This window comes from Leuciscus leuciscus, assembly GCF_965113295.1.
Source record: "Leuciscus leuciscus genome assembly, chromosome: 2".
Lineage (NCBI taxonomy): Eukaryota > Metazoa > Chordata > Actinopteri > Cypriniformes > Leuciscidae > Leuciscus > Leuciscus leuciscus.
Window position 1 is genome coordinate 25,843,862 of NC_138726.1, and position 25,266 is coordinate 25,869,127.

The 25,266-nt window shown below is 39.5% G+C and overlaps 2 protein-coding genes and 1 long non-coding RNA gene across 16 annotated transcripts in view; 2 read left to right on the forward strand and 1 right to left on the reverse strand.

Annotated features, from left to right (window-relative positions):
• The first annotated feature begins 625 nt into the window (after positions 1-625).
• On the forward strand, positions 626-10,551 carry mtfmt (mitochondrial methionyl-tRNA formyltransferase). Its single transcript, XM_082161907.1, has 9 exons — positions 626-1,104; positions 1,194-1,394; positions 1,556-1,678; positions 1,806-1,908; positions 3,057-3,132; positions 3,273-3,364; positions 3,461-3,539; positions 4,212-4,288; positions 10,184-10,551. The coding sequence occupies exons 1-9, from the start codon at positions 905-907 to the stop codon at positions 10,379-10,381; spliced, it is 1,149 nt and encodes a 382-aa protein (XP_082018033.1). The 5' UTR covers positions 626-904; the 3' UTR covers positions 10,382-10,551.
• LOC309492883 lies at positions 4,216-10,177 on the reverse strand. Its single transcript, XR_014203742.1, has 3 exons — positions 7,284-10,177; positions 4,352-6,382; positions 4,216-4,315 (listed from the first exon to the last, which is right to left on the reverse strand). It is a non-coding gene; the product is annotated as an uncharacterized lncRNA (long non-coding RNA).
• A 376-nt stretch (positions 10,552-10,927) lies between the features above and the next one.
• ppip5k1a (diphosphoinositol pentakisphosphate kinase 1a) overlaps positions 10,928-25,266 on the forward strand; it is a 38,945-nt gene continuing 24,606 nt past the window's right edge. For 13 of the 14 annotated variants that reach the window (XM_082161827.1, XM_082161838.1, XM_082161833.1 and 10 more), the window contains exons 1-12: positions 10,929-11,080; positions 16,304-16,787; positions 17,555-17,750; positions 18,791-18,881; positions 18,998-19,083; positions 19,587-19,741; positions 21,602-21,703; positions 21,861-22,022; positions 22,153-22,274; positions 22,394-22,495; positions 22,680-22,766; positions 22,860-22,935. In XM_082161827.1, coding sequence (XP_082017953.1) covers positions 16,638-16,787; positions 17,555-17,750; positions 18,791-18,881; positions 18,998-19,083; positions 19,587-19,741; positions 21,602-21,703; positions 21,861-22,022; positions 22,153-22,274; positions 22,394-22,495; positions 22,680-22,766; positions 22,860-22,935 — 1,329 coding nt within the window. In that variant the 5' untranslated portion in view covers positions 10,929-11,080; positions 16,304-16,637. Of the gene's footprint in view, positions 11,081-16,303; positions 16,788-17,554; positions 17,751-18,790; positions 18,882-18,997; positions 19,084-19,586; positions 19,742-21,601; positions 21,704-21,860; positions 22,023-22,152; positions 22,275-22,393; positions 22,496-22,679; positions 22,767-22,859; positions 22,936-25,266 lie in introns of all 14 variants that reach the window. The other variant, XR_014203714.1, reaches the window with a different exon arrangement.

Genomic DNA, 25,266 nt, shown 5'->3' on the forward strand with positions numbered 1-25,266 from the left:
TGCACTCTGTGATGTAGAAGAGACAATTGTACATCTTTTTTTTTATGTTTGTGTTAAAGCTTTTTTTAAATCATTTGTGGCTATAGGGGAAAAAGTCATAACATGTATTAACCTTTAATATTGTTTTTCTTTATTACAACTCCAATTCTCATATTCAGTTGTTAATCTGATCATGATACTTGGCAAATTTTTTTATTAATAGTTTTTTGGGTAAGATTCAATTAGAAGTCAATTCTTGTGGTAGACTTGTGGTATTTCTATGTTTTTTCTTTAATGGGCATAAAAAACTTGAAAAATCTTTGAAAAAATCTTTTTATTTTATTTTTTTAACTTTTTTTTTCTCCTCTCGCTCTTAGTTATTTTATTATTATTGTTTTTGTGATATATGTTTTGTTTTTATTTCCTGTTATGTATTTGTTTCATTTTAATTTTTTGGGCATTAATAAAAAAAAACGCGCATCGCCAAAGAACAATAACAACTTTATAAACACAGTCTGTTTGTTTTTTTTCTTTTGAAGTACAAAAAAAAATCGTTAGTTACGCAAATGTTGTAATTAAAATAGCTTTCATAAACGCACAATATATATCTTTTTATGTGGAAAACCGTAGCGGAAATGACGTTAACGTCAACATGGCGACGCACACATACGCCTGTGTGTACATGTACCGCTTTACAGTAACCTTGTAACTGTCATCTACTGGTTTGCGAAAACGTATTAGTATTGTAAACATAATTGGGACACGTTATTGTGGGAAATGTCAAGACTTTCTCGACTGAAGTTGGCATTAAATGTTAGAATGACTCATATGACTACTGCGTGCTTATCCGTAGAGGAGTGATGGTTTCGTATTTTGCTAGCTGTTAAAGATATGCTTTGTCATTTATGAAAACTTATATCAGAGTATGTGGAGCCTAAGCTATTTAAAATTCATTGATCGGGGACGTTTGCTGTCTCAAGGACTTTGTAGCAACTGCATCACACGTCTTAGAAACGAATCTTTTGTAACTCAAATACAATCTGCTTCAAAACCACCCTGGAGAGTATTGTTTTTTGGAAGTGATGATTTTGCACTGGAATCATTGAAACGGCTTCATGTGTCTCGGTAATTTTTTAGTTTTTTTATTGCATTGCTATTTTTACTAATAACCCTATTGCATTATTTATCTTATGAGTTTACTCTTCTTTTTATAGAGATGACTCAAAAGCTGAAATCATAGATTCACTTGAGGTGGTGACGCTGTCCAGAGATACTCCTGTCAGAAAGTACGCAGAGCAGAACAGACTTCCACTTCACCAATGGCCAGATGTGGACTTCAGCGCCCAGTTTGATGTTGGTGTGGTGGTGTCATTTGGCTGTCTAATCAAGGAGAACGTCATCAACAAAATGCCACAGTAAGTAATGAGGATTCAGGGAAAGCGCATTACTTAATCGAATGGTTGGATTGTCTGTAGTCATTGTGTGCTGTTTTAAATATTTTAACAGCATGATCTAAGCTCATAATACACCATAATTTGTGTTTGTTTGTTTGTTGTTGTTGTTGTTTTCTCCTCAGTGGGATCCTGAATGTACATCCTAGTCTGTTGCCACGCTGGCGGGGACCTGCTCCAGTCTTTCATACGATTTTACATGGCGACACTGTCACAGGAGTGACTATCATGCAAATACGACCTAAGAGGTAAATGCCATGTGCAGTAATTGTTCATGGCAGGACAAATATGAAAGTTACATAAGAGGTGTATATTTCTGTATATTTCTTTTCCAAGTATCCAGTCTTTTATTTTATGGCTTTTATTTCATATCAGATTTGATGTAGGCCCAATTCTTCAGCAAGAGCTGTATGAGATTCCAAAGAACTGCACTGCGGATGAGCTTGGCGCTACTTTGGCGGTTGTGGGCTCCAGAATGGTAATTTCCACCGCTTAACGTATTTTAGTTTCTGTAATTAAAAATGTCTTGTGTTTGTAGTATACATTATAGTATATAGTAGAAGTATAATTTGTGTTCATTAAGATTAAAAATATCTTTATTCAGCAAAGTCCCAATAAATTGATCAAAAGTGACAGTAAATACAGTTATAATGCTACAAAATATTTCTTCAAAATGCTGTTCTTTTGAACTTTCTATTCATTAAACAATCCTGAAAAGAGCAAATCAGCATATTACAATGATTTTTGAAGGATCATGTCATGTGACTCTGAAGACTGGAGTAATGGCTATTAATAATGTTGCTCTGCCATCACAAAATTACATTTTACAATATATTCAAATTGCAAACATATGTGAGTGACCCTGGACCACAAAAACCAGTCACATGGGTCAATTTTCTGAAATTGAGATTTATACATCATCTGAAAGCTGAACAAATAAGCTTTCCATTGATGTATGGTCTGTTAGGATAGGACAATATTTGGCCGAGATCCAACTATTGAAAATCTGGAATCTGAGTGTGCAAAAAAAATCGAAACATTGAGAAAATCGCCTTTAAAGTTGTACATTTATGTTTGCAATTGTGATGCATTCACTCACAAAAATACATGTTTTATATATTTACGGTAGGAAATTTACAAAATATCTTCATGGAACATGATCTTTACTTAATATCCTAATGATTTTGGCATAAAAGAGAAATCAATCATTTTAACCCATACAATGTATTGTTGGCTATTGCCACAAATATACCCGTGTGACGTGACTGGTTTTTTGATCCAGGGTCACTTATTTTAAATTGTAATAATATTTCACTATATGGTCTGTTGATTACTGTATTTATGATTAATTATATTCAGCCTTGGTGAGCATACGTGACTTATTTCAGACCCAAAACTTACGTACAAGAACGGTAGTGTACATTGCATTCATATATCAGTTTTTGCATTTCCGTGGAAACAACTCTGCTAGCTTTGTGCTCTACTGTTTGAGCGGCAGGAATGATTAAATTATTTATAATTTGTCATGAGATTTGGTTATTCACTCTGCTTTTGCAACAATAACACTGTTTGGCATTGATTCACATAAATAGTTTTGAAACTTCTGTCTCATATTTAAATCAACAGTTGATGGACACTCTAAAACATCTTCCAGAAAGGATAGCAAACAGAAAGGAGCAACCTAAGGAGGGGGCATCGTTTGGTAAGTGTGTTTAAAAGGCAATGTCCAAAACAGAGCGTCAGCAAATTCTAAAGCAGTAAAGCACTTATAAGATCACTGTGTGAGAGTAATGTTAAAACAAATGAAATACATGAAACAACCATCTATATTACTGTCCTTAGCCCCCAAAATCAGCTCCAGAATGGCCTGGATAATATGGGAAGAGCACAGCTGTGACTACATTGATCGGCTGTTTCGAGCTATTGGATATCGGGTAGGATTAAAGAGGTCCTAAGAAACATATACATTACATCAGTTGCTTTAATAAACGTTAAACACAGTGTTTTTTTTTTTTTTTTTTCTCTATCAGATTCCTTTGAAAACAATGTGGATGGGCAATCCCATCAAACTTCTGGACTTTGTTGGCAAATGCAACGTGTTGTTTACAGGTAACCAGAGTTGCTTATTTGATGATTTTGTGATCTTGCCCATGACTGTGCGTTTTCACACCTGGCTCGTTTAGAGGTTTTGTTTTGGAAATATGGCACGTTTTCTCCCTTATTTCGGTTCGTTTAGGTATATGCTGTATGGACACGACAGTTGCATTCAGATACGCACTAAAATAATTTGTCCAGGATTGTCTGAATGAGTTGGTCTTGGCCAGATTGAAAACTCTGGAGTGGTTCTCTTGTGGTGAGAAAGCAATCTAACCCATCAGACCAACAAACCAAGTTGTATAATAATTACTTTTTGCAAACCAAGAACCTCTTCGTCTTAAAATGTCATTGTTCTCCTCCAAAACGGCTGTACTGTTTTTTATTTAATTTAATTTATATGTATCTTGATGGATGAACGCTATGAGCATAATTCCAGAACATGAACAAGTGCACTTGCACCAATGAGAGGTTTTACGCACATGTGACTTGCACGAACACATTTTGGGTACGCTGTTGCCTTCCAAAATCGAAATGAAACCAAGGAGATAATGAGACTGTAGCAATTTAAGTCCCTGTTTCGGAACAAAGCAAACAATCTACAGGTCTGAAAACACCATAACTAACTGTTTGTCTACTGGAAAGAGTAATGTAAGGGATCACACTTTCTTTCACCTTTCTTTGCAGCTTCTCCATGTTTATCTGCAGTACCAGGGTCTGTCCATTATCAGAAAGAATCCGATATCCTACTCGTTCGCTGCAAGGTATGCACATGGAGTTTGGAAATGTTACTACACACACACACACACACACACACACACACACACACACACACACACACACACACACACACACACACACACACACAGGTGTCCACAGGCACAGAAGAAATACACTTAAAGTGCCCCTATTATGGTTTTTTGAATATTTTTGAATGTTTGTGAATGTAAACGTTCTGCAAAGTTTTAAAGTTGAAAGTGCACAATAAATAAAGTTATTGTCTCCCAAAAGAAAGAATCGACTCTGAACTGCCAACACAAGTCGTTTTTCATTCGAATCCTACTGCTTTACGGTTCTACGTCACTAGAAGATTAATTTGCATAATGCCCTCCTATGTTGTACATTGTCCACCTGCGAACAACTTGACCAGCCCTCAAATGTCATTTTAGTTAACACACGCGGGATTCGCAAAATGTTTGCTCTAGAAAGATGGGTCAGTACCCAGTTTATTTGGACCAGCTTGCTCCTCAGAATCACAACCAAAGTTTTTTTTTAAATCTAATATATGTATTATTTCAACCCATTTCCAATTACATTGGTTTTAGCTTTAGTTAACAATAAAAACACAGAATGTACCAAATTACGTTACACTGTATTTCACTATTATATGGAAATAAAATAATGCCAAATGTTTTTGACACAAAAAAGCCAGTTGAATTGCACTACTTGAAAAAAAGGCATTTCATTAACCATGCTTGCATATTAATGCATTGTATTTTTAAGGCTTGCATTTTTATGGGCTGAAATTCATCATGGTTGAATATTTAAGCTGTGAATATTTCAATTCAAAATATTTCAAACACATTTTCATTATTGAAAATTCAATAATCCATATTCGCCTTTCATATTTCACTTCCAAAATAATCAAACTGTTTAAAAATACAACCTATAATATTCAACAGGCAATTTTCGGTCCATTTTATTTTGCTTTGCAAATTCGCTTCCACAAATTCAGTGGTTCAAATTCGACAGAAAATTCAACATTGACATCCAGGAACTGCAGGAAAAGTAGTAGATTGCCGAGCATACTCTCCATCTGCTGTTAGTCGATCTCACCAGCAGGGGGTGCAAAAGCACGTGTTGTTGACGAAGACCACCAACAGTTAGAGCAAGCCATTCATTCATAAAAACGCATTTACAGCAATTTGAGCATGCATTACGTTTTTTTGATGATTATTCTGGGTCAGTATATATGCGGAAAAGATGATAAAGACACAAAAGCTGTGTTTATGTTTCATTCAATAACTTCATTGTTCCTTTCCCTGTGTAGCCTACATGTTATCAGCTTTCTCTACCATGAACGGGATTATAATCGGTTTCCCCTTAATACCTCATCATACTCAAGGATTCCCCTTCCTTCGGGACAAAACGCTTAATGTAGCTTAATAGACTAATACTGTGATATAAAAGACCAAACTCGCACCTTATTAGAGATGTAAGGCTGTAGGCCTACTATATAGGCTACAGGTAAGCAGATGGACTCAGAATATGAACCTAACGCGCAAAGTTTCATGCTGAGCGTTTCCCAGTGATATACTGGCATAAAAAAAAAACACTTCATCAATTAATACTAACACTTTCTTTTCTCTTCTCTTATATATATATATATAGATATATATACACATGTACTGCATTAGATTAAACTGGGAAGGGTCATAGCACTTGCATATTGTAGTCCTATTGTTAGTTTAACTGTAAGTCGCTTTGGATAAAAGCGTCTGCTAAATGACTAAATGTTAGCCTGACTACGTCAGACTTCGTACTTCCGCTAGTTCGCTTCTGTACTCAGTCTGAGATAGCGACCTATCTCCCAGTTTTCCTCCGGCCTCAAAACAGCCGGCCAATCAACGAACAGAGGGCGGGCTGAGAGCCGTGACGTAGACGCTGATTGTACCGTGGATGCGTAGATTTACTTCACATAATCTGCAAAAGTCGTTCACAGCCATGTTCACTCCGGTATTTCGCTCGATGGTTTTGTTTTCGCATCATACATGTGTTTACAGTGGAAGTTCGACGAATAACACAAGTCATAACCAAACGCCATGTGATTGGCTTACAGGTAACCAATGGATTTTAAACTTCAGAAGAGCCCCCCCCCCCACGAGAAAGAAAACGCTTTTCAATTATTATGCCCTTCCAGACTCTGTCTATGAAGCAAAGCGAAGTAGCAGAGTTTGGTATTACCAGGCTAACTAAATGTTTGGTATTACCAGGCTAACTAAATGTAGCCTAAATGTAAAATTGGCTTGACATTCACACATTTAGGGACCATCTCTAAAGTTGCATACAACTTTGGCATACACATTTCTAACTTCAATAGCAAATTTCAATTTATTTGAATAATTATTAAAAATCTAAAGGGTGCGCATTATGCCTGACACTACATGAACAATTTACAGTTGGTTTTATGACTAAGTCGTTCTATTCAAATGCCATTGAAGTTAGAAACGTATATACCAATGTCGTACATAACTTTAGAGACGTCCCTAAATGTGCGAATGTCCAACGTCAAGCCAACTTTGTGCCAGTATATCACTGGGAAACGCTCAGCATTAAACTTTGCGCGTTACGTTCATATTCTGAGTCCATCTGCTTGCCTGCGAGTTTGGTCTTTTATATCACTGTATTAGTCCATTAAGCTACGTTAAGCGTTTTATATGTCCAGCAGGGGAATCCTGAAGTATTGAGGAATATTGAGTATCGCCGCAATATAAAGTTAAAGGGATACTTCAGGATTTAGCATTAAGCTTTGTATTAGTAGAAAACCTGTAGTATTTTCGAATTACCGGGCTTTCCACCCTCATATCCCCCTGAGATGAGAGATTTGATGCATTATTTGTCTGGAAAAAATCCTCCGATGACGCAAAAATCGTCATTTTGCGTCATCGGAGGATTTTCTGGCCAGAGGCTAAAGACTACAGCCAGTAAGAGAGGCTGTCCCGCATGTTTTCAGCCCACCCATAGGAGGTGGGATCTCACTCACAGAATGTACACAGTAGGTGTTTCTCAATGTCAAGGATACTTCCTTGGCAGGACTGGTCCTTCCAAGTCACTTCCTTCAGAGGCTAGGCGAGGCTCCTCTTTAGCATTCGGAGAGAACACGTTTTTCAACGGCTCTGGAACAGTCTAGCAAGTGCACGTCATTGCGTCATTACGTCAGTGAAAATGAAAAACAGAGCGTTGCTATGGACGCAGTTCTGTTCACTCAGGCAATATAATCGTTTTTAAATCAATAAACTCCTTTTTAATCATATTGATTCTTTGACTGTCAAGTGTGTTTAAACAGTGCGGATCAATTTGACCCATAACATAATGGATGCATTTTTTTTTTAAACAAATGTTTGGTAACGTAAATATACTTACATTTGAAAGCATATTGCGCCGTTAACGCTCCGACTCCGTTAACGTCCGACATTACGAATTTTTTTGAAAAAGATATCAAAGCTGCGCGCATAGGATTGTGGGTGATTTGAGAGCGCGAAGAGCGCGAAGGCTACACATATGCATCCTTTCCTGTATATGGGTATTTTTCGAACGAATGACTCAGTCCTTGGTTGAAATTCCGAGGATCCTCGACATTGGAACAGTCCTTCGACGGATGTCGATGACGTAGCATCCTCGAAATTCTGGCTTCCGAGGATCCTTCCTTGACATTGAGAAACGGCTAGTATCAGCCGTCTTTCTCAGGGGGGCAGGGTTTCATATTATTTTGAAGTAGCCCCGGGCGCCGCCATTGGCTAGCGGACCATCACCTGCTGTTAGCATCCCATTGACTCCCATTCATTTTGGCGTCACTTTGACAGCGAATAACTTTACATCTGAGGCGTTTAAAGACTCCATTTGTCCATTATTTATTTCTAAAGAAACACGAAAATGTATAAAAGGCTCCATTACCTTGTATCTTACGTTATGGCCCCGTAGAAGCAGATTTTGTAAAAATAGGCTAACGATTGCGTCATAACCACACGACTCTCTGTCGCACAGTAGAGAGATTACCGTATGGACAGGAGGAGAAGCTCATGCGCAATCGGGGGGACGTGGAGGCAAAATGACAAAGTAATTAATCAGAATACTTGGCAAAAGTTTCTCCTGCTCCTAGCTCATGGACACCTCCTACTCACACTCTCCGTCTCTGCAAGTTTCGTAAGGGAATGATTCAGATTTCTCTCGGCACAGCTACTAGTAGATAGACGGGTTGCTCACGTCACATCTATGCCGTCAAGCTCAGTTTGAGTCTGCGCAGTACGCTCGACCATCAGGAAGTTAGTGCTTCTATTTGACTTCACTTGAATCTCCGTTGAATCCAATGGGGTCGCTGTGTCCAGTTTATATACTGTCTATGGTCTTTCTTTGGAAGCTAAGCTAGCAGGCTCTTGTTCTGTGGAGAAAGCTGAGTAGTAGGAGAAAGCTGAGTAGTAGGAGAAAGCTGAGTAGTAGGGGTTACCATCCTCTTTTTCCCAGACATGTCTGGCCGTCGCTATCGTCCAAAATGTCCGGGATTCGGCTTTTGCTTTCTGCAGTCGCCATTCATTGTTTACATGCACACCTTTTGTTTCAATCTAACTGAATTCATTCCGATTGGTGAATCTGAATGTAGTGTTTACATGAACGCTAAACAAGTGATCGGTTGATGTGCGTTTTAACATTGCTAAGAAAATTCACGCTCCTCCGTGAGAGATAGGAGACCGGCGCGTCTCACTAATGATGCCACCGGCCTCGCGCCGTTCTCCCGCACCCCTCAGCCTCGTCCTGCTCGCCACAGTAAACATGATGAATGGCGACTGTAGAACGCAAAAGTCGAATCCCGGACATTTTGGGCGATCTCAATATCCCGGGCAAACTCGTCACGGAGACTCACAAGTAGCCTAACCTTGTTGTTTTCAACTGCGCTCTCTAACCGGGAGGCGTGGCCTCGTAGAGCAGCGAAGCAAGTGCATTCTGGGAGTTGTTGTCTTTCATCCACATAAGCCAAAAATACATTTTCTGGCTTTTCTCAGTCTAGAAAACTCTAAATAAAAAAAATTCTTCACATTTCTTCTACATAAATGACCTATTTTAAATACACATTCATCTTTCCAGAGGTGAAGTATCCCTTTAAGGCAACTAAACAACCAAGAGGAATATATGTCAGCCTCAAATGTAACATTTGATCTACAGTACATCCGCATCGGGGGAATAACATTATAATCTCGTTCACGGTAGAGAAAGATGTTTGTAGGCTACACAGGAAAAGTAACTGTGAAGACACTGAATTTAACAAAAAAGCTGTCATAATAATCACTGACATGAGTTTTTATGAATGACTTGCTCTAACTGTTGCTGGTCTTCGTCTACAACACGTGATTTTGCACCATCTGCTGGTGAGGTAGAGTAACAGCAGATGAAGAGTATGATCGGTAATCTACTGCTTGGAATTTTCTGTCGAATTTGAACCACTGAATTTGTGGAAGTGAATTTGCTAAGCGAAATAAAATGGAACGAATATTTTGGAAGTGAAATACCGTATGAAAGGTGAATATGGATTATTTAATTTTTAATAATGAAAATGTGTTTGAAATGTTTTGAATTGAAATATTCACAGCTTAAAAATTCAACCATGCTGAATTTCAGCCCATAAAAATGCAAGCATGGTTAATGAAATGCATTTTTTTTTTTCAAGTAGTGCAATTCAACTGGCTTTTTTTGTTTCAAGAACATTTGGCATTATTTTACTTCCTTACTATTATATTCAGTTCTAAATTGTACAATCAATCGTTATATCAAAAGAACAGTGTTCTTTTCAACCAGGCATAGGTTTGCCCACATTTACTGTAAGGTTGACATTATTTAACAATTGGCACAATGTTGTCTGTCTGTCTTTTTCTCCACATCATTTTTAGGATGGCTGGGTTGGATTCAAAGCTGTAAAGTTCAAGAAAAGGTTGTCAGCATCAGATTTTTTTAATGGATACCTACATCAGAGCGTGCTGAGGAAATCTCCCTCCTCAAACACCTGTCTGTTCCAGAGTTATAAAGACATTCGTTTGCCAGGAGGACAGGACAATAATATGCTTCTGCAGAATAACACTTCACTTTGAAGCTTGGCTTGATTGCAATCATGGAATGAATAATCGCATATAAACAACACTGTAATGTCATTGAAAACATTTTTGTCTGTTTTAAGACAATGTTGTATTTAATAATTGGCTGTATGTTTGCAGGTCGTGAACGAATGTGAATACAATAAAACTATTTTTGAGATGTTAAATTGAATGTTTGTTCTAATTGATTCATATTCACTGACCAGCTACACAAGATTTTTTTTATGATAGTTTCTTTTATCTAAAATACTAGATAGAAGATATTTTGAATAATTATCGTCACTATTGACTTCCATATAGTAGGGGAAAAAAATACTATGGAAGTCAATGGCTACCGTCAACCTTCTGGTTACCGACATTCTTCAAAATAACTTATTTTGTGTTCAACAAATGAAAGAAACTCATAGAGGTTTGGAACAACTTGAGGGTGAGTAAATGATGACAGAATGTAAAAAAACACATTGGGTGAACTATCCCTATTTAAGGCGCAGTAAAGTCCCGCTGCTGCCACGTAAGTCCCGCCCTTTTATCGCCTCACACACGTAAAGCACATAGGTCTGTTTGCAAATCCTGCTCTCTCATTGGCTGCAAAGCGTTTGTTTATTTTTGCGTCCGAAGTAAAGTTCGGTTTCATTTACAACCTGTCAAATCCGAGGACAGCTGTGAAACCATCAACACCGCCTTGCATTTCACGTAGTAAGTCATCACTGGAAAATGCCGTTTATGTCCGCATTATTGCATGAAACTAAAGAGTTTTAATGTAGCCGAAAATTAGCTTCCATTGTCATTCAATTTTCACAATAGCTGAAGAAAAGTGTCTTGTTTACGTTGAGCTAACGAATAGCCGTGTTGCTAGCTAGCGAGCCCACACATAACCTACTTAACGTTAACGTACGTCTTACATATTTATAAATGGAAACCTGTAAGCAATTATATAAAGTGTATTTTCGCCCCGTTGTTCTGTTTGGGGTCCCATTACGCTGTAATTCTGTTATGTTATGTTTGTTCGCTCATGTAATTTTAATGGGAAATTCAGTGCAATGTTCATTGGTAACCTTATAACGTTACAGCTTTGAAACCGTTATCTAGTACCTGATACGTAGACGGTGCTGTGACCGTTATACATGTGTACGTTAATACTATGTTTTCAGATATTAGCCAAACACGCTTTATGTGTAATGTGAAATTCCATAGACTTTGACCTTCCCCATAAACCGATAAACATACGTGTAACGTTAACCTTTAGTAATCAATAGTTGTAGATAGCATATAGGATGTGTTCTGTAGAAAAACAGCTTATGCAGGGCCTATGGCCAAGTTGTGTTAGAATTCCTCGAGCATTTGAACAGGTGTAACGTTAGGGGTTTTGAGCGTCTAATACGTTGCGCAGCTGATGGATAATCGTGTTAAGTATGGAACCAGCTTTACCCAAAATAAAATGTATGGCAAGAATGGATTCAAACTGGACAATCGATTCATTTGTATTTTTTTTTTTTTTTTTTTATATTCCCAAGTATCTTGATGCATGCCTTTGGAAAATTGGAAGCTTTTTCAAACTATTCTGAATCTTGTAGTCTTGAAGTGTGTTGTTATGAGGTTTCCTGCACATTTATTGTACTTATTAGATCTAGCTATGTTACAGGATTATTCAACTGTTCAGAATTGTTCAGGCTTGCTACCACCTTCATCATGTTACCTAGTTGATTCAGTTAAAAAATGTATGACTTGAAAGCATTTTAGTCAAATGAGATTGAGGTGTGGGGGTGTCTCTTTAAATAAATTTAAAGATTATTTTATATTATTCAGTGTAGATGTTTGTCAATCAGCTGATGTGAAGGGTTGATTTTGCAGTGTGGTTGGTTACAGTGGCACAAATGTATTTAAAATATCTGAGAACAGAGCTCTGTGGTTAGTCTGGACTGAAGAATCTGCTGACGTGAGGGCAGGAGCTGTAACATGATAATTAAGCAATATGACACAGGCAGAAGTGCTGTTGTTTTGAATATTTAAAAAATCCAGTTCATATATGAGTCAAAACCTGCTAATGGGTAAATGTAACCAATCAGAGAGGCGGTATTAATATTAAGTGGCGTGTCATCTTATGCACAAAAGCCATTTGCACATATGATTATACATATTGGCCGCTATGATTAGTGGCACATCCGGTTGTCATTGTCACGTGCCACTAAAACTTATGACAAGTGCCGATGGATTGCGTCATCATGTGCCACTGACATTGTTACATTGTGACATCATGTTGCAGTATGTTGTAGCACCTCCAATAACCTATAGTGACACATGTCGCTGTCTGCTGGAGCATTATGTAAATGGTGTAGCTTATGCACTTAACGGCAGAATGACATTTACTTGTTTTTGCTACGTCACATAAAGTGATCATGTCTCTACGGAAGACTTGGATTAAACCGCTATCAGGGCTGTGCAGTGCAGTGCAACATATGTCGCACATGCTACTAAACAATTGTTTTGGGCGATGAATACATTTACCACAGTTGCATGCCTGCGACACAGTTGTGTAAGACAGAGCTGCTTGTTTGTGTATGAGGTTTATCTAGGGCTGCACGATTAACCGAAATTAAACCATAAGGCAGTAATTGTTTAAATAAAGAAATATATGCACAGCGTGTTTCATGGTGAAGTGCAGCACTAGGATCAGAGCGGATCGATAAATATGCTTTATTCTTATGAAAATACCCAAAATGTCTAGAAGAACACAGATAAACCATATGTTGCCGCAATTGTATGTTTACTGTGTTCATGTATCATCTGTTAAAACGTCTCTATCTGCGTTTTATTCATCTGCTGCTGCAGCAATAGCTGGATGCCTTTGTCCATAAAAAGGATTTCCTGGAATGTCATAAGTTTTATGAGTTTATGGTCTGTGGCCGGTTGCATAAACTGCTTAGACTAGTCATAAATTAGTCATCGAATTTTTTTCTTCGAAACCCAGGTCTTAAAGGAGCCATATGTAAGATTGTGGCCAAAACTGGTACTGCAATCACTTTCAAATTACTGTAGAGCGGTGTATCCCCTCCCCCTCCCCCTCCCCCTGACTCGAGGTTGCCAGATAGGCTGCAGGATCCAGCAGGAACGTTTGTAGCTGCAGCTGTGGTAACTAGAGCAGAGCTGGCAAACCCCGATGCCGAAACACTACTGACTTCGTGATTGGTAGATAGCCGGAGGGTGGAGCTTCAGGCCAAAACACAAGATGACAGTCAACATCAACATCAGTTGAGGGCTGCAACTTCACTTTTTAAATGACAATATCCTGGCCGGACTACTGTTGTGTCAGTGATATAAGTATTTGAAATGAACATGATTTCTTAATGTCTAGTGACATATCAAGGCCATTTTATGATTAATTGAAATACATTTCTTACATACAGCTCCTTTAACTTTTTTAATTCAGTTACATAAAAAGGTAGATTGGTCTAATTTGAATCTGAAAAGTTAGACTGATTAGCCCTAATTAACTGCTTGTTCCACTCCAGCAGGGGTTCAATCTTCAGCTGGCTGGCAGGAGCTGACACTGGCATGTCACGTGACCAGCTGCCAGTCTTATTCTGGCACATCACGTGACCTGTCAGTGGCTGGCTAGTTGTCTGGCAGTCTGCCTTTGGCAAGTTTCAGAAACCATTGATTTTTAGCAGTTTTTGTGTTTTGTGTTCCTCCCTCTCTAGCTCATTTATTATGCATCTGTTGATATGATTATGTTCTTTTGCATGACTGGCGTTTTAGAGAATTTTATCCCAATTAAACCAGTCAAATGGCCGTGATCAGACTGGCAGCTTACTGACGCTTTGCTGGACGCTCAATCTAGTCACCCGCGCCTGAACTGCGAGTATAACGCGTTGTCTGTCACTCTTGCTGTAAGGAAATACATTGTTTTCTTTTTATGAATGTAATCTCATGCATTTATTCTTTTGTATGATTGATGTTTTAGAGAATTTTATCTAAATTAAACCAGTCAAATGGCCGTGATCAGACTGGCAGTTTACTGACCCTTTGCTGGACGCTCAATCCAGTCAGCGTGGCTGAACTGCGAGTATAACGCGTTGTCTGTCACTCTTGCTGTAAGAAAATGCTCAAAACAATGACAAAGATTCATGTTATTGGGATTATTCACGTTTTAATAGGCTACTCTGCATCTACATTATTACACAACTTTTTACACAACGATTAAAATCGTCACAACTCGCGGCAGTGTCAATACAAATTAGATTAATTTCCTTAGAATGAGAGGCAGGCAACAGTAACGACAGTAAGCAACCAGTCGTGATCAGGGCCATTTGACTGCTTTAATTGGGATAAAATTATCTAAAACATCAATCATACAAAATAATAGATTCGTGAGATTACATTCATAAAAAGAAAACAATGTATTTCCTTACAGCGAAAGTGACAGACAACGCGTTCTACTCGCAGTTCAGCCACGCTGACTGGATTGAGCGTCCAGCAAAGCGTCAGTAAGCTGTCAGTCTGATCACGGCCATTTGACTGGTTTAATTTGGGATAACTGACCCAAAAACATCAATAATACTAAAGAATAAATGCATGAGATTACATTCATAAAAAGAAAACTCTCTAAAACGCCAATCATGCAAAAGAACATAATCATATCAACGGATGCATAATAAATGAGCTAGAGAGGGAGGAACACAAAACACAAAAACTGCCAAAAATCAATGGTTTCTGAAAATTGCCAAAGGCAGACTGCCAGACAACTAGCCAGCCACTGACACGTCATGTGATATGCCAGAATCAGACTGGCAGCTGCCAGCCAGCCACTGACAGGTCACGTGACATGCCAGTGGCGGCTCCTGCCAGCTAGCTGAAGATTGAACCCCCCCTCGCTTGTTGGTCAGACTAGTTCTTAAGACAGTCTTAAGTGAGTGTTTATGTTTATTTATGCAACTGGCCCTGGGTTGGTTTCACAGACAGGGTTTAGATTAAACCAGGATTAGGCCTTAGTTCAAATTAGGACATCTAAGTAGCTTTTTTAAACATGCCTTTGAAAAAGAACATTAATGGTGTGCATCTTGAGACAAAACAATGGCACTGACATATTTTAAGATACATCAATGAAAGTTGATTTCAGTTCAGCCAGTTCAAACATGCATTTTAGTCTAGGACCAGCTTAAGCCTTGTCTGTGAAACCAGGCATGTGAGTCTCATTTGTGGACTTTCTGTGCGAGGGTGCCCTCCGGCTACGAGTATGAATGAAACAGGCATTACATTACTGTGTACTCACTAATTATAACAACACCTTATTTTGGGTAAAAAAAAATAGCAAAGAAAGAAATGATGTGCGAATCCATACGTTTTCTCAAATGTAGAGAAGTGTACATTGTAGTTTTTCTCTCTCGGTGGATGCATTCGATTTCCTGACAAAAATGTAGAAATGACCGTCACAGATTTTTATCATTACAGTAATTTAATATTTATAATAAAACCTTAGACCTTTCTTATAATTTATAGTTATAGGCCCCTACGTGTTAACAGGTCACTCTGTAGTTTTCTGTAAAATAAAGGTTTTCTGTGAAATATAATGATGATAATCATTATTATTATTATTATATTATATTGATTCTTAAATACTCTTTTATTTTGTAGTATTTTATCGAAATTTTTATTTTATTTTATTTTTTACTTGTGGTTGTTTTCAGAGATGGTAACAGACGTTTTATACTTGTTCTACAATTGTGCAAATTTTTTTTTTATATCAGAATAAAATTTTTCGGGTGAACTATCCCTGTAATTGAACAAGGACTACATTCAGTGACCATCATACGATCGACTTTGAGCTAATACAAACATCAGCCCTCTCACAGAGATTTTATGTGTGCACCAAATGACTGGATCACTTATTGATCAAGCCTGTTTGTTTGTTTATTTTTGTAGGAAAGAAGATGCTGTATTTCATAAGCATGGAGACACATAGAGAAAGATCCCTTCTCAAAGATCTCTGAAAAACATCAACATCAGGAAGAATGAATTTGTGTTATCAGTCCATCACTTCACATCCTTCCCTATAACTATTTACGTGCACTTTGGCAGGCCTCATTCAGCCTCCCCTCCACCTCACTAACTCACACTCACACACTCTGCCGGTGACACCACCACTGCTTCTGCAGGCTGGGTACGGAGCTGGTCTGGCCGCGCACCCCTCCAGCTCTGCGTGTTGGCGTGAGATGGCGCGGCAGGAAGCAGAGGGTCGCTGCCGCTGTGGACTGTAATGTCAGAGCCCAACAGCCCCGGCGAGAGCCAGCGCAGCGCTCCCAGATTCTTCGTGGGCTGCGCGGAGGATGAGAGCGAGGGCCTGGACGACTACGCCAGCATGAGGACAGACATGGATCTGTACGAAGACGACCTGGAGGATGATTCGGTACGGATGGTTTTCAACTGAGTGTCTGGTCTAATGGAGAGGTTTTTGCCTTCATTTACCTGGGGATTTAATAGTTTGAGAACAAAAGCATATTTTCTATGTAACATTAAAGACTTCTTTAAAGACTCCTAGCCATAGAAGCAGGAATTATGGTAGCAACACATCGGACATCAAATATTTGATCTCTGGTTCCCCATTACCAACTGAAATACAATGTAGATTAGAGTTTACTGAAAGTATCCCTTTTTTAAGATGTTACCACATGTACATTTCTGAGGACATTTTTCAGATTTTTGCCCAAAAACTTGGGTTATCTTTTTGTGTGAAGAACAATGAAAGTGTTTTTTTGTTTGTTGTTTTTTTTCCATTTCTATTCATTTCTGAAATGGAAATTAAGTTAATGCATCTTTTAGATCAAGTTAATGCTTCCTTGCTGAATAATGTTTTAATTTCTTTAAAACATTTTTTACTCCTTACTATTTTTACTGTTTAAAAAGAACAGCTTTCTTTTACCACATTAAGTATATTGCTTTAGAAGCCTAATTTCTTTCTTTTTTTATAATTGTAAACATTTTATGTTTTAGTATTTTAAATTTTTTTTATATTTCAGAGTTTTTTTGTTTTTCAGTATGTTTCAAGTAATTCCTGTAATTATTTATGAACTTTTGAAAACAATTTAGTTTTTTTCTAACGTCAGTACATATAACAAAGTATGTTTAGGTAGATGTATATCTCATTAAAATCCTTTTCTCTTTTTCTTTTTTTAGCCTCCAGAGCGTCAGATCGTGGTGGGGATTTGCTGCATGATGAAGAAATCTAAGTCCAAACCCATGACTCAGATCTTGGAACGTCTTTGCAAGTTTGAGTACATCACAGTGGTCATCTTTCCAGAGGACGTCATACTCAATGAGCCGGTGGAAAAGTGGCCACTCTGTGACTGCCTGATCTCATTTCACTCTAAAGGTATGTTTTGTGTCCGTGCCCTTTTGAGCTGGTTGTAGATAAGGTTTCTCCACTGAAGTATTAAAGGGATGGTTCGGAGTAATTTCAACCTCTAGGGTCCTTTGCACCATGACCTCGAGCCAAACACCCCCCTCCAGAAGCTTTTTTTCCCTTGGTCGAACATTATTAAAGTCAGAGCTTATTTAGAGACATCAGCAGAATGGCTTAGTGCAGGCGCTAATGGATCCAAGGTTGTATCTCGTAAATTACCCCACTAATAATGCCCGGAATGGTACCAAACTTCTACAGTAGTACAAATAGGTTCTGTACTCATAAAACAAGGAATTGCAAAGTTTGTAAGTACATCAGGAGTTCATTTAAATAACACTTGCCTGATGGCTTATGCTACCGCTACCGGGGTAATTCACGAGATACATCCTTGGATCCGTTAGCGCCTGCTCTAAGCCATTCGGCTGATATCTCTAAATAAGCTCTAACTTTAATAATGTTCGACCAAGGGAAAAAAAGCTTCTGGGGGGGTTTTTGGCTCGAGGTCATGGTGCAAAAGGACCCTAGGTTGAAATTACTCCGAACCATCCCTTTAACCACTCAATGAAGCAACTTTTTTGAAGGGGTCTCCTGTTCAGTTACCTAACGTTATTGCATCATTAGCTAATCTAATGAGGCAAAAAATGTGCGGTCACATTAGTGAATTTTTGCATACAAAAAGGTCTGTTGTCAATACAAAATATGTGCGGTCACATTAGTGAATTTTTGCTTACATAAAGGTCCGTTGTCAATAGTGTAGCAATGTGCCGTATGAAGCACAGGTCACAAAGTCAAATCTTCCGCCCTCATAAGAAATTGCATTTTTGATTCCTATTAAATTGACTGGAGTCCACCCACAAAAATCCGCAAAACATCAGAAATTCTTGTTCTTTGGTATATAAATATACCTGATAAACAGTCTACACATTTGTTTACCTGTGTTGTGTCTTTGACAAGTCATTTTTATATTAGCATGCCCATAATACCAACAGTAATATTTTCTCTTGAATTAGGCTTCCCCCTGGATAAGGCAGTGAGTTACGCAAAGCTCCGTAACCCGCTGCTCATCAATGATCTTAATATGCAGTATTACATACAGGATAGGTATAACCATATTTTTCATTAACCACAGTTTTGCATATCTCATATTTGCATACATTTCAGCATCCTGTATGATACCCGAATAAGGCTTTTTCTGTCCTTTGTTAATAATATTTTAGGAGGGAGGTGTATCGTATCCTGCAGGAGGAGGGGATAGATCTGCCACGCTATGCCGTTTTAAACCGCGACCCTGACAAACCTGATGGTCAGTCAAAGCTTTTTTCCCCCAGTATTTTTGAGGATCTAAAGTTTTGTTTTCCTGATATCTTTTTAAAGAGTTATCTTTTGTTATTTGCTTGCTTATTTCTTCATGATCCAACAGTGAAGTAGAAATATTAGCAAAGTGTCCTGCTTTGTCTCTGCACTGATTTATTTTAGTCTCCAAGTAAATATAGCCCCTCATGTAGAGCAATTTTAAGTGTTTCACAGGCCAAGGATACAAATATTGCTCTGAAGTCCATGATGTGACCATCTGGCATCCACTGAGCCGTTATGTTCTTGGCAGCTATGACAGTTCCCTGAGGACCTGAATAAATTTATTCTGCTCTAAAACAAATGATACTCAAAGTGCTATATTTACCCAGCTATAAATCCACATTACAGTCCTGTCTCAGATGATGACTGTGTTATCTGTCTATCTGCTCAGATATTGTTTCTATTCACTGGAACTCTGTTTTGACTGGCCTTTTCTTTACTGTTTTGACACAGAGTGTAACCTGGTTGAGGCAGAAGACCAAGTTGAAGTTAATGGCGAAGTCTTTCTAAAACCATTCGTAGAGAAGCCCGTTTCTGCCGAGGACCATAATGTGTACATCTACTACCCAACTTCAGCTGGGGGAGGCAGCCAACGCCTCTTCAGGAAGGTCTTTTTGCAGTGGCTGCCTATTATCTATTCCATAGAGCTTGAGCTGCATCCGCTCAGTCATACAAGCACAGCAAACGGAGAAGAGCATGCTGACATTTGTTTTAGCCTTCCCCGTCAGCTGTGTTAAAAAAAGACATAATTGCAGAGTTTATCCTACAGTCTATGTTGGGGAGCAACTAGTAATACCACTCAGTTTGTTTTAGCAGCTCATTCATTCATTCATTTAAAACAACTGATTTACCAAGCAGAGTTATAGCGTGCTACAGGAAAGTCCTAAAACCTGGAAACGAGTCAGCATTTTTTTACTTCCAGTTCCATTGTCCTGAAGTCAATGGGTTTTTGGTTAAATACCTGAATTAAAGTTTGTGGTGAACACAAGCTTGGATATTTTCACGTTTTATTTTATAACATAATATATCAGTATACAATATATATCAACTTTTGTGATTTTGTTTTTAAGCTTTTACGTATCTTGAAAAAGGCAGTTGCTAACAAGTGGCTAAATGGAATTACACATGTTGTCTGGGACATTAAATATTATCATGCTGAACAGGAAAACCCATCCACTGATTAGTCAGCTTTTACAGCCTCGTTGTGGTTATATTTGCGATCTTGCTAAATATTCTACTATAACTACTATAGCTCAAACTTTTCAACTTGTAAATTTGAAATAAATGAATAGTGATGGCTTTGAAGTTGTGTAACTGTGGTGTTATATAATTATAGCCTACCTGTAGCTTTTTACTTTTGGCAATTATATTTAGGTGTCAAAATTCATAAAAGTAATTTGTAAATAGTATCTTGATTAACAAAGCGTGTAAGAATCATAAACTTTTGTTGGTAACAGAGCTTTTTTTCTGTACTGATACTAAAGCCAATAGAACAACCCTTTTTGCTTTTTGCTTAGGGAACTGAATAATGCTAATTTATGAGTTGGCCAACAAAATTACATCATCCCTGGAGCACTCTTGCCCTGTAGTTGTCCCTGGATTTTACATATTCTTTTTTTGTTGCAAAATAAATGGTTAAAGCTTAAGTGTTTAACTACTTAACCATCCCAGTTAAATACGCTGGGATATTTATAAGCAAGCCATCTGTATGTTAACTCCCTGAAAAGTTTTACAGTGGGGCTCTATCAAAACCTCACTCTGTTTTTTGAGCATCTCGACCAGCCTGACACAGTAACACTGGCCCAGCTAATGCCGTGAGTTTGGGACAGAACAATCTGTTTTTTCAACCAATACCAGATGGGGGAATGTTCATGAAACTTATTGAAAAGCAACTACTACATTTGGTATCACTAGTGTCACAAAAATTGCACTTTACTTCAGCTTTAAATTCAGATGTTTATTTGGTTGGTAAATTAAAACAAAAACGCCCCTCAAAATAGCTTAAAGGTGCAATGCCGGGTCTCTGAGTTTTTGCAGAACTATGCCCCCTCTGGCGACAAGCGAAACTGCAACCAGAGGTGTGCACGCTCATTCCGTCCCGAATCCCTCTTATTTATTTTACTGTACAGGATTATAGAGGCAATCGCAGTGATCAGAGAAGGGCTCATTCAGCCCATCAGGCAATTTTTTAAGCATGTATGGGTTAGAAAAACAGGTAAATGTTGCGCATTGCACCTTTAAATACTAGTTATTGTTTTGTAACTTGTAGTGTATAGTTTTGTAACTTTTCTAGAGTTTATTTACTTAGAATTATGAGCAACTTTGTTAGTTATGTTCAAAGTAGCTTTCCTAGAACTGCCTACATTGATATGAACTATAGTTTAATAGAAAAACTGTGTACAAAACTGTTAATATGTTGCATGATGGCAAAATCGTAACATTTGTGTGTGAATGTGTCTCTGTTTCAGATTGGGAGCAGAAGTAGTGTTTACTCTCCAGAGAGCAGTGTGAGGAAAACTGGCTCCTATATCTATGAAGAGTTCATGCCAACCGATGGAACAGATGTGAAGGTACTAAATAATTTACCTTATTTTCTACTCTGTGATTGCATTACCCTGTTGCTCTTGATCTATATAGAGCAAAGTTCTGCTTTCTTACGTGTTTGTTTCATTTGTAAATTTTTAGAGAAGCAGCAACATTCTTTTGTGCGTGTTTGTTTTGTTACAGGTGTACACAGTTGGGCCAGATTACGCTCACGCAGAAGCTCGTAAGTCCCCTGCACTTGACGGGAAAGTTGAGCGAGACAGTGAAGGCAAAGAAATCCGCTACCCAGTCATGCTCACTGCCATGGAGAAGCTTGTGGCTCGTAAAGTGTGTTTGGCATTCAAGGTCAGCTGCTCGTTTCTTGGTTTTAAGAATGAAATTATGAATGTACAAGAAAGAATTTGCAGACTGAAAATGTTTCAAGGGTTTAACCTGTTCATGCTGATTTTGTTCTCAAATACTTTTTACACTGTAGCAAACAGTGTGTGGATTCGACCTCCTCCGAGCCAACGGCCACTCGTTTGTGTGTGATGTCAACGGATTTAGCTTTGTGAAGAATTCCATGAAATACTATGACGACTGTGCTAAGATCCTGGGGTAAAGCCTAATGATCATCAGAAAATCTTTGTATTTCAAACATATTAACATTTTGCAAATTGCAACATAAGTTGCAAAATTGCACATCAGGATGAGTTTGGCTTGTTCTTTCTTTTCAGAAATATTGTGATGAGGGAGCTGGCTCCTCAGTTCCAGATCCCGTGGTCCATACCTACAGAGGCAGAGGACATTCCTATTGTACCCACTACATCAGGCACCATGTACGTATCACATGCTACACTTATATCTTGCCATTTGACTTGATAGTAAAATTCATCTTTCCACTTGATTTAAAAAATAAAAATGTATTGTCTAATGCAACAACATTCATATATTTTTAAGGTGTCCGCTCTTAAGTGACCTATTATGATATTGCATCAGAATTACTTTTTTTTTCTTCGCTAGGATGGAGCTGCGCTGTGTAATAGCTGTGATCCGTCATGGAGATCGTACACCAAAGCAGAAGATGAAGATGGAAGTGCGGAATCCCATGTGTGTTCTTGCCACCTGCTTAATAGACTTAATCACTTAAAGCATTACTGATATCCAAATAGCAAAAATATGGTGCTTTTTCCTTTCTTCTAGGTTTTTTGAGCTTTTTGAAAAATATGGTGGATATAAAACGGGCAAGCTGAAGCTAAAGAAACCCAAACAACTCCAGGTAACAATTTTCATTTATTCATTAAAAAAAAACAAAAAAACATTTATTAAACATGTTCCAACTTAAATCTGGCCCAATCTGTAAATCATGTAACATGTAGTTCTGTAGTATCATGTAAATCTGGCCCAACTGCCTGAGGCAGCTGACAGGTACCGGCAGGCCAAGCGAACTGCAGCCCGGGTGGTTGTGGAGGCAAAAACTCGGGCCTGGGAGGAGTTCGGTGAGGCCATGGAGAAGGACTATCGGCTGGCCTCGAAGAGATTCTGGCAAACCGTCCGGCGCCTCAGGAGAGGGAAGAAGTGCCCTACCAACGCTGTCTACAGTAGAGGTGGGGAGCTGTTGACCTCAACTGGGGATGTCGTTGGACGGTGGAAGGAATACTTCGAGGATCTCCTCAATCCCGTCGTCACGTCTTCCATTGAGGATGCAGAGGCTGAGAGCTCAGAGGTGGACTCGTCCATCACCCAAGCTGAAGTCACAGAGGTAGTCAAGAAACTCCTCGGTGGCAAGGCACCGGGGGTGGATGAGATCCGCCCTGAGTACCTCAAGTCTCTGGATGCTGTGGGGCTGTCTTGGCTGACACGCCTCTGCAGCATCGCGTGGCGGTCGGGGACAGTGCCTCTGGGATGGCAGACCGGGGTGGTGGTCCCTCTTTTTAAGAAGGGGGACCGGAGGGTGTGTTCCAACTACAGGGGGATCACACTTCTCAGCCTCCCAGGGAAAGTATATGCCAGGGTACTGGAGAGGAGAATACGGCCGATAGTAGAACCTCGGATTCAGGAGGAACAGTGTGGTTTTCGTCCAGGCCGTGGAACACTGGACCAGCTCTATACCCTCTACAGGGTGCTGGAGGGTTCATGGGAGTTTACCCAACCAATCCACATGTGCTTTGTGGATTTGGAGAAGGCATTCGACTGTGTCCCTCGCGGCGGCCTGTGGAGGGTGCTCCGGGAGTATGGGGTCCGAGGTCCTTTAAGGGCTGTCCGGTCCCTGTACGACCGAAGCAGGAGCTTGGTTCGCATTGCCGGCAGTAAGTCAGACTTGTTCCCGCTGCATGTTGGACTCCGGCAGGGCTGCCCTTTGTCGCCGGTTCTGTTCATAATTTTTATGGACAGAATTTCTAGGCGCAGCCAGGGGCCGGAGGGTGTCAGGTTTGGTGACAACACGATTTCGTCTCTGCTCTTTGCGGATGATGTTGTCGTGTTGGCCTCATCAAACCAGGACCTTCAGCATGCACTGGGACGGTTTACAGCCGATTGTGAAGCGGCTGGGATGAGAATCAGCACCTCCAAATCCGAGGCCATGGTCCTCAGTCGGAAAAGGGTGGCTTGCCCACTTCAGGTTGGTGGAGAGTTCCTGCCTCAAATGGAGGAGTTTAAGTATCTTGGGGTTTTGTTCACGAGTGAGGGAAGGATGGAACGGGAGATTGACAGACGGATCGGTGCAGCTTCTGCAGTAATGCGGTCGATGCACCGGTCTGTCGTGGTGAAGAAAGAGCTGAGCCGCAAGGCGAAGCTCTCGATTTACCGGTCAATCTATGTTCCTACTCTCACCTATGGTCATGAGCTTTGGGTCATGACCGAAAGGACAAGATCCCAGATACAGGCGGCCGAAATGAGCTTTCTCCGCAGGGTGGCTGGGCGATCCCTTAGAGATAGGGTGAGAAGCTCGGTCACTCGGGAGGAGCTCAGAGTAGAGCCGCTGCTCCTCCACATCGAGAGGGGTCAGCTGAGGTGGCTCGGGCATCTGTTCCGGATGCTTCCTGGACGCCTTCCCGGGAAGGTGTTCCGGGCGCGTCCCACTGGGAGGAGACCCCGGGGAAGACCTAGGACACGCTGGAGAGACTATATCTCCCGGCTGGCCTGGGAACGCCTCGGTGTCCCCCCGGAAGAGCTGGAGGAAGTGTCTAGGGAGAGGGAAGTCTGGGCATCTCTGCTTAGACTGCTGCCCCCGCGACCCGGCCCCGGATAAGCGGAAGAAGATGGATGGATGGATGGATGGATGGATGTTCCAACTTTAAAACAGAAACACACACAAAAAAAATCAATCACAATAAAAAAATTAAAAAAACAGTCTGCTGAAGTAATAATGAGCACATTTATCCTAGGTCACTAAAAGAGTAAAAAATTAATAAATAAGATAATGAAGTAAAAATAAATAAACACACTAAATACATAACTGCAGTGCAATACAAGTTTAAAACCATTATGTACTCACTTGGGGCACATTAATGGGAAAACCCTTCTGCAGAATAGTTGACACTATAAAACTGGACTGGCTGACCATTAACTAGACAAATTGAATATTCCAGCGGAATTAATTCCATCAACA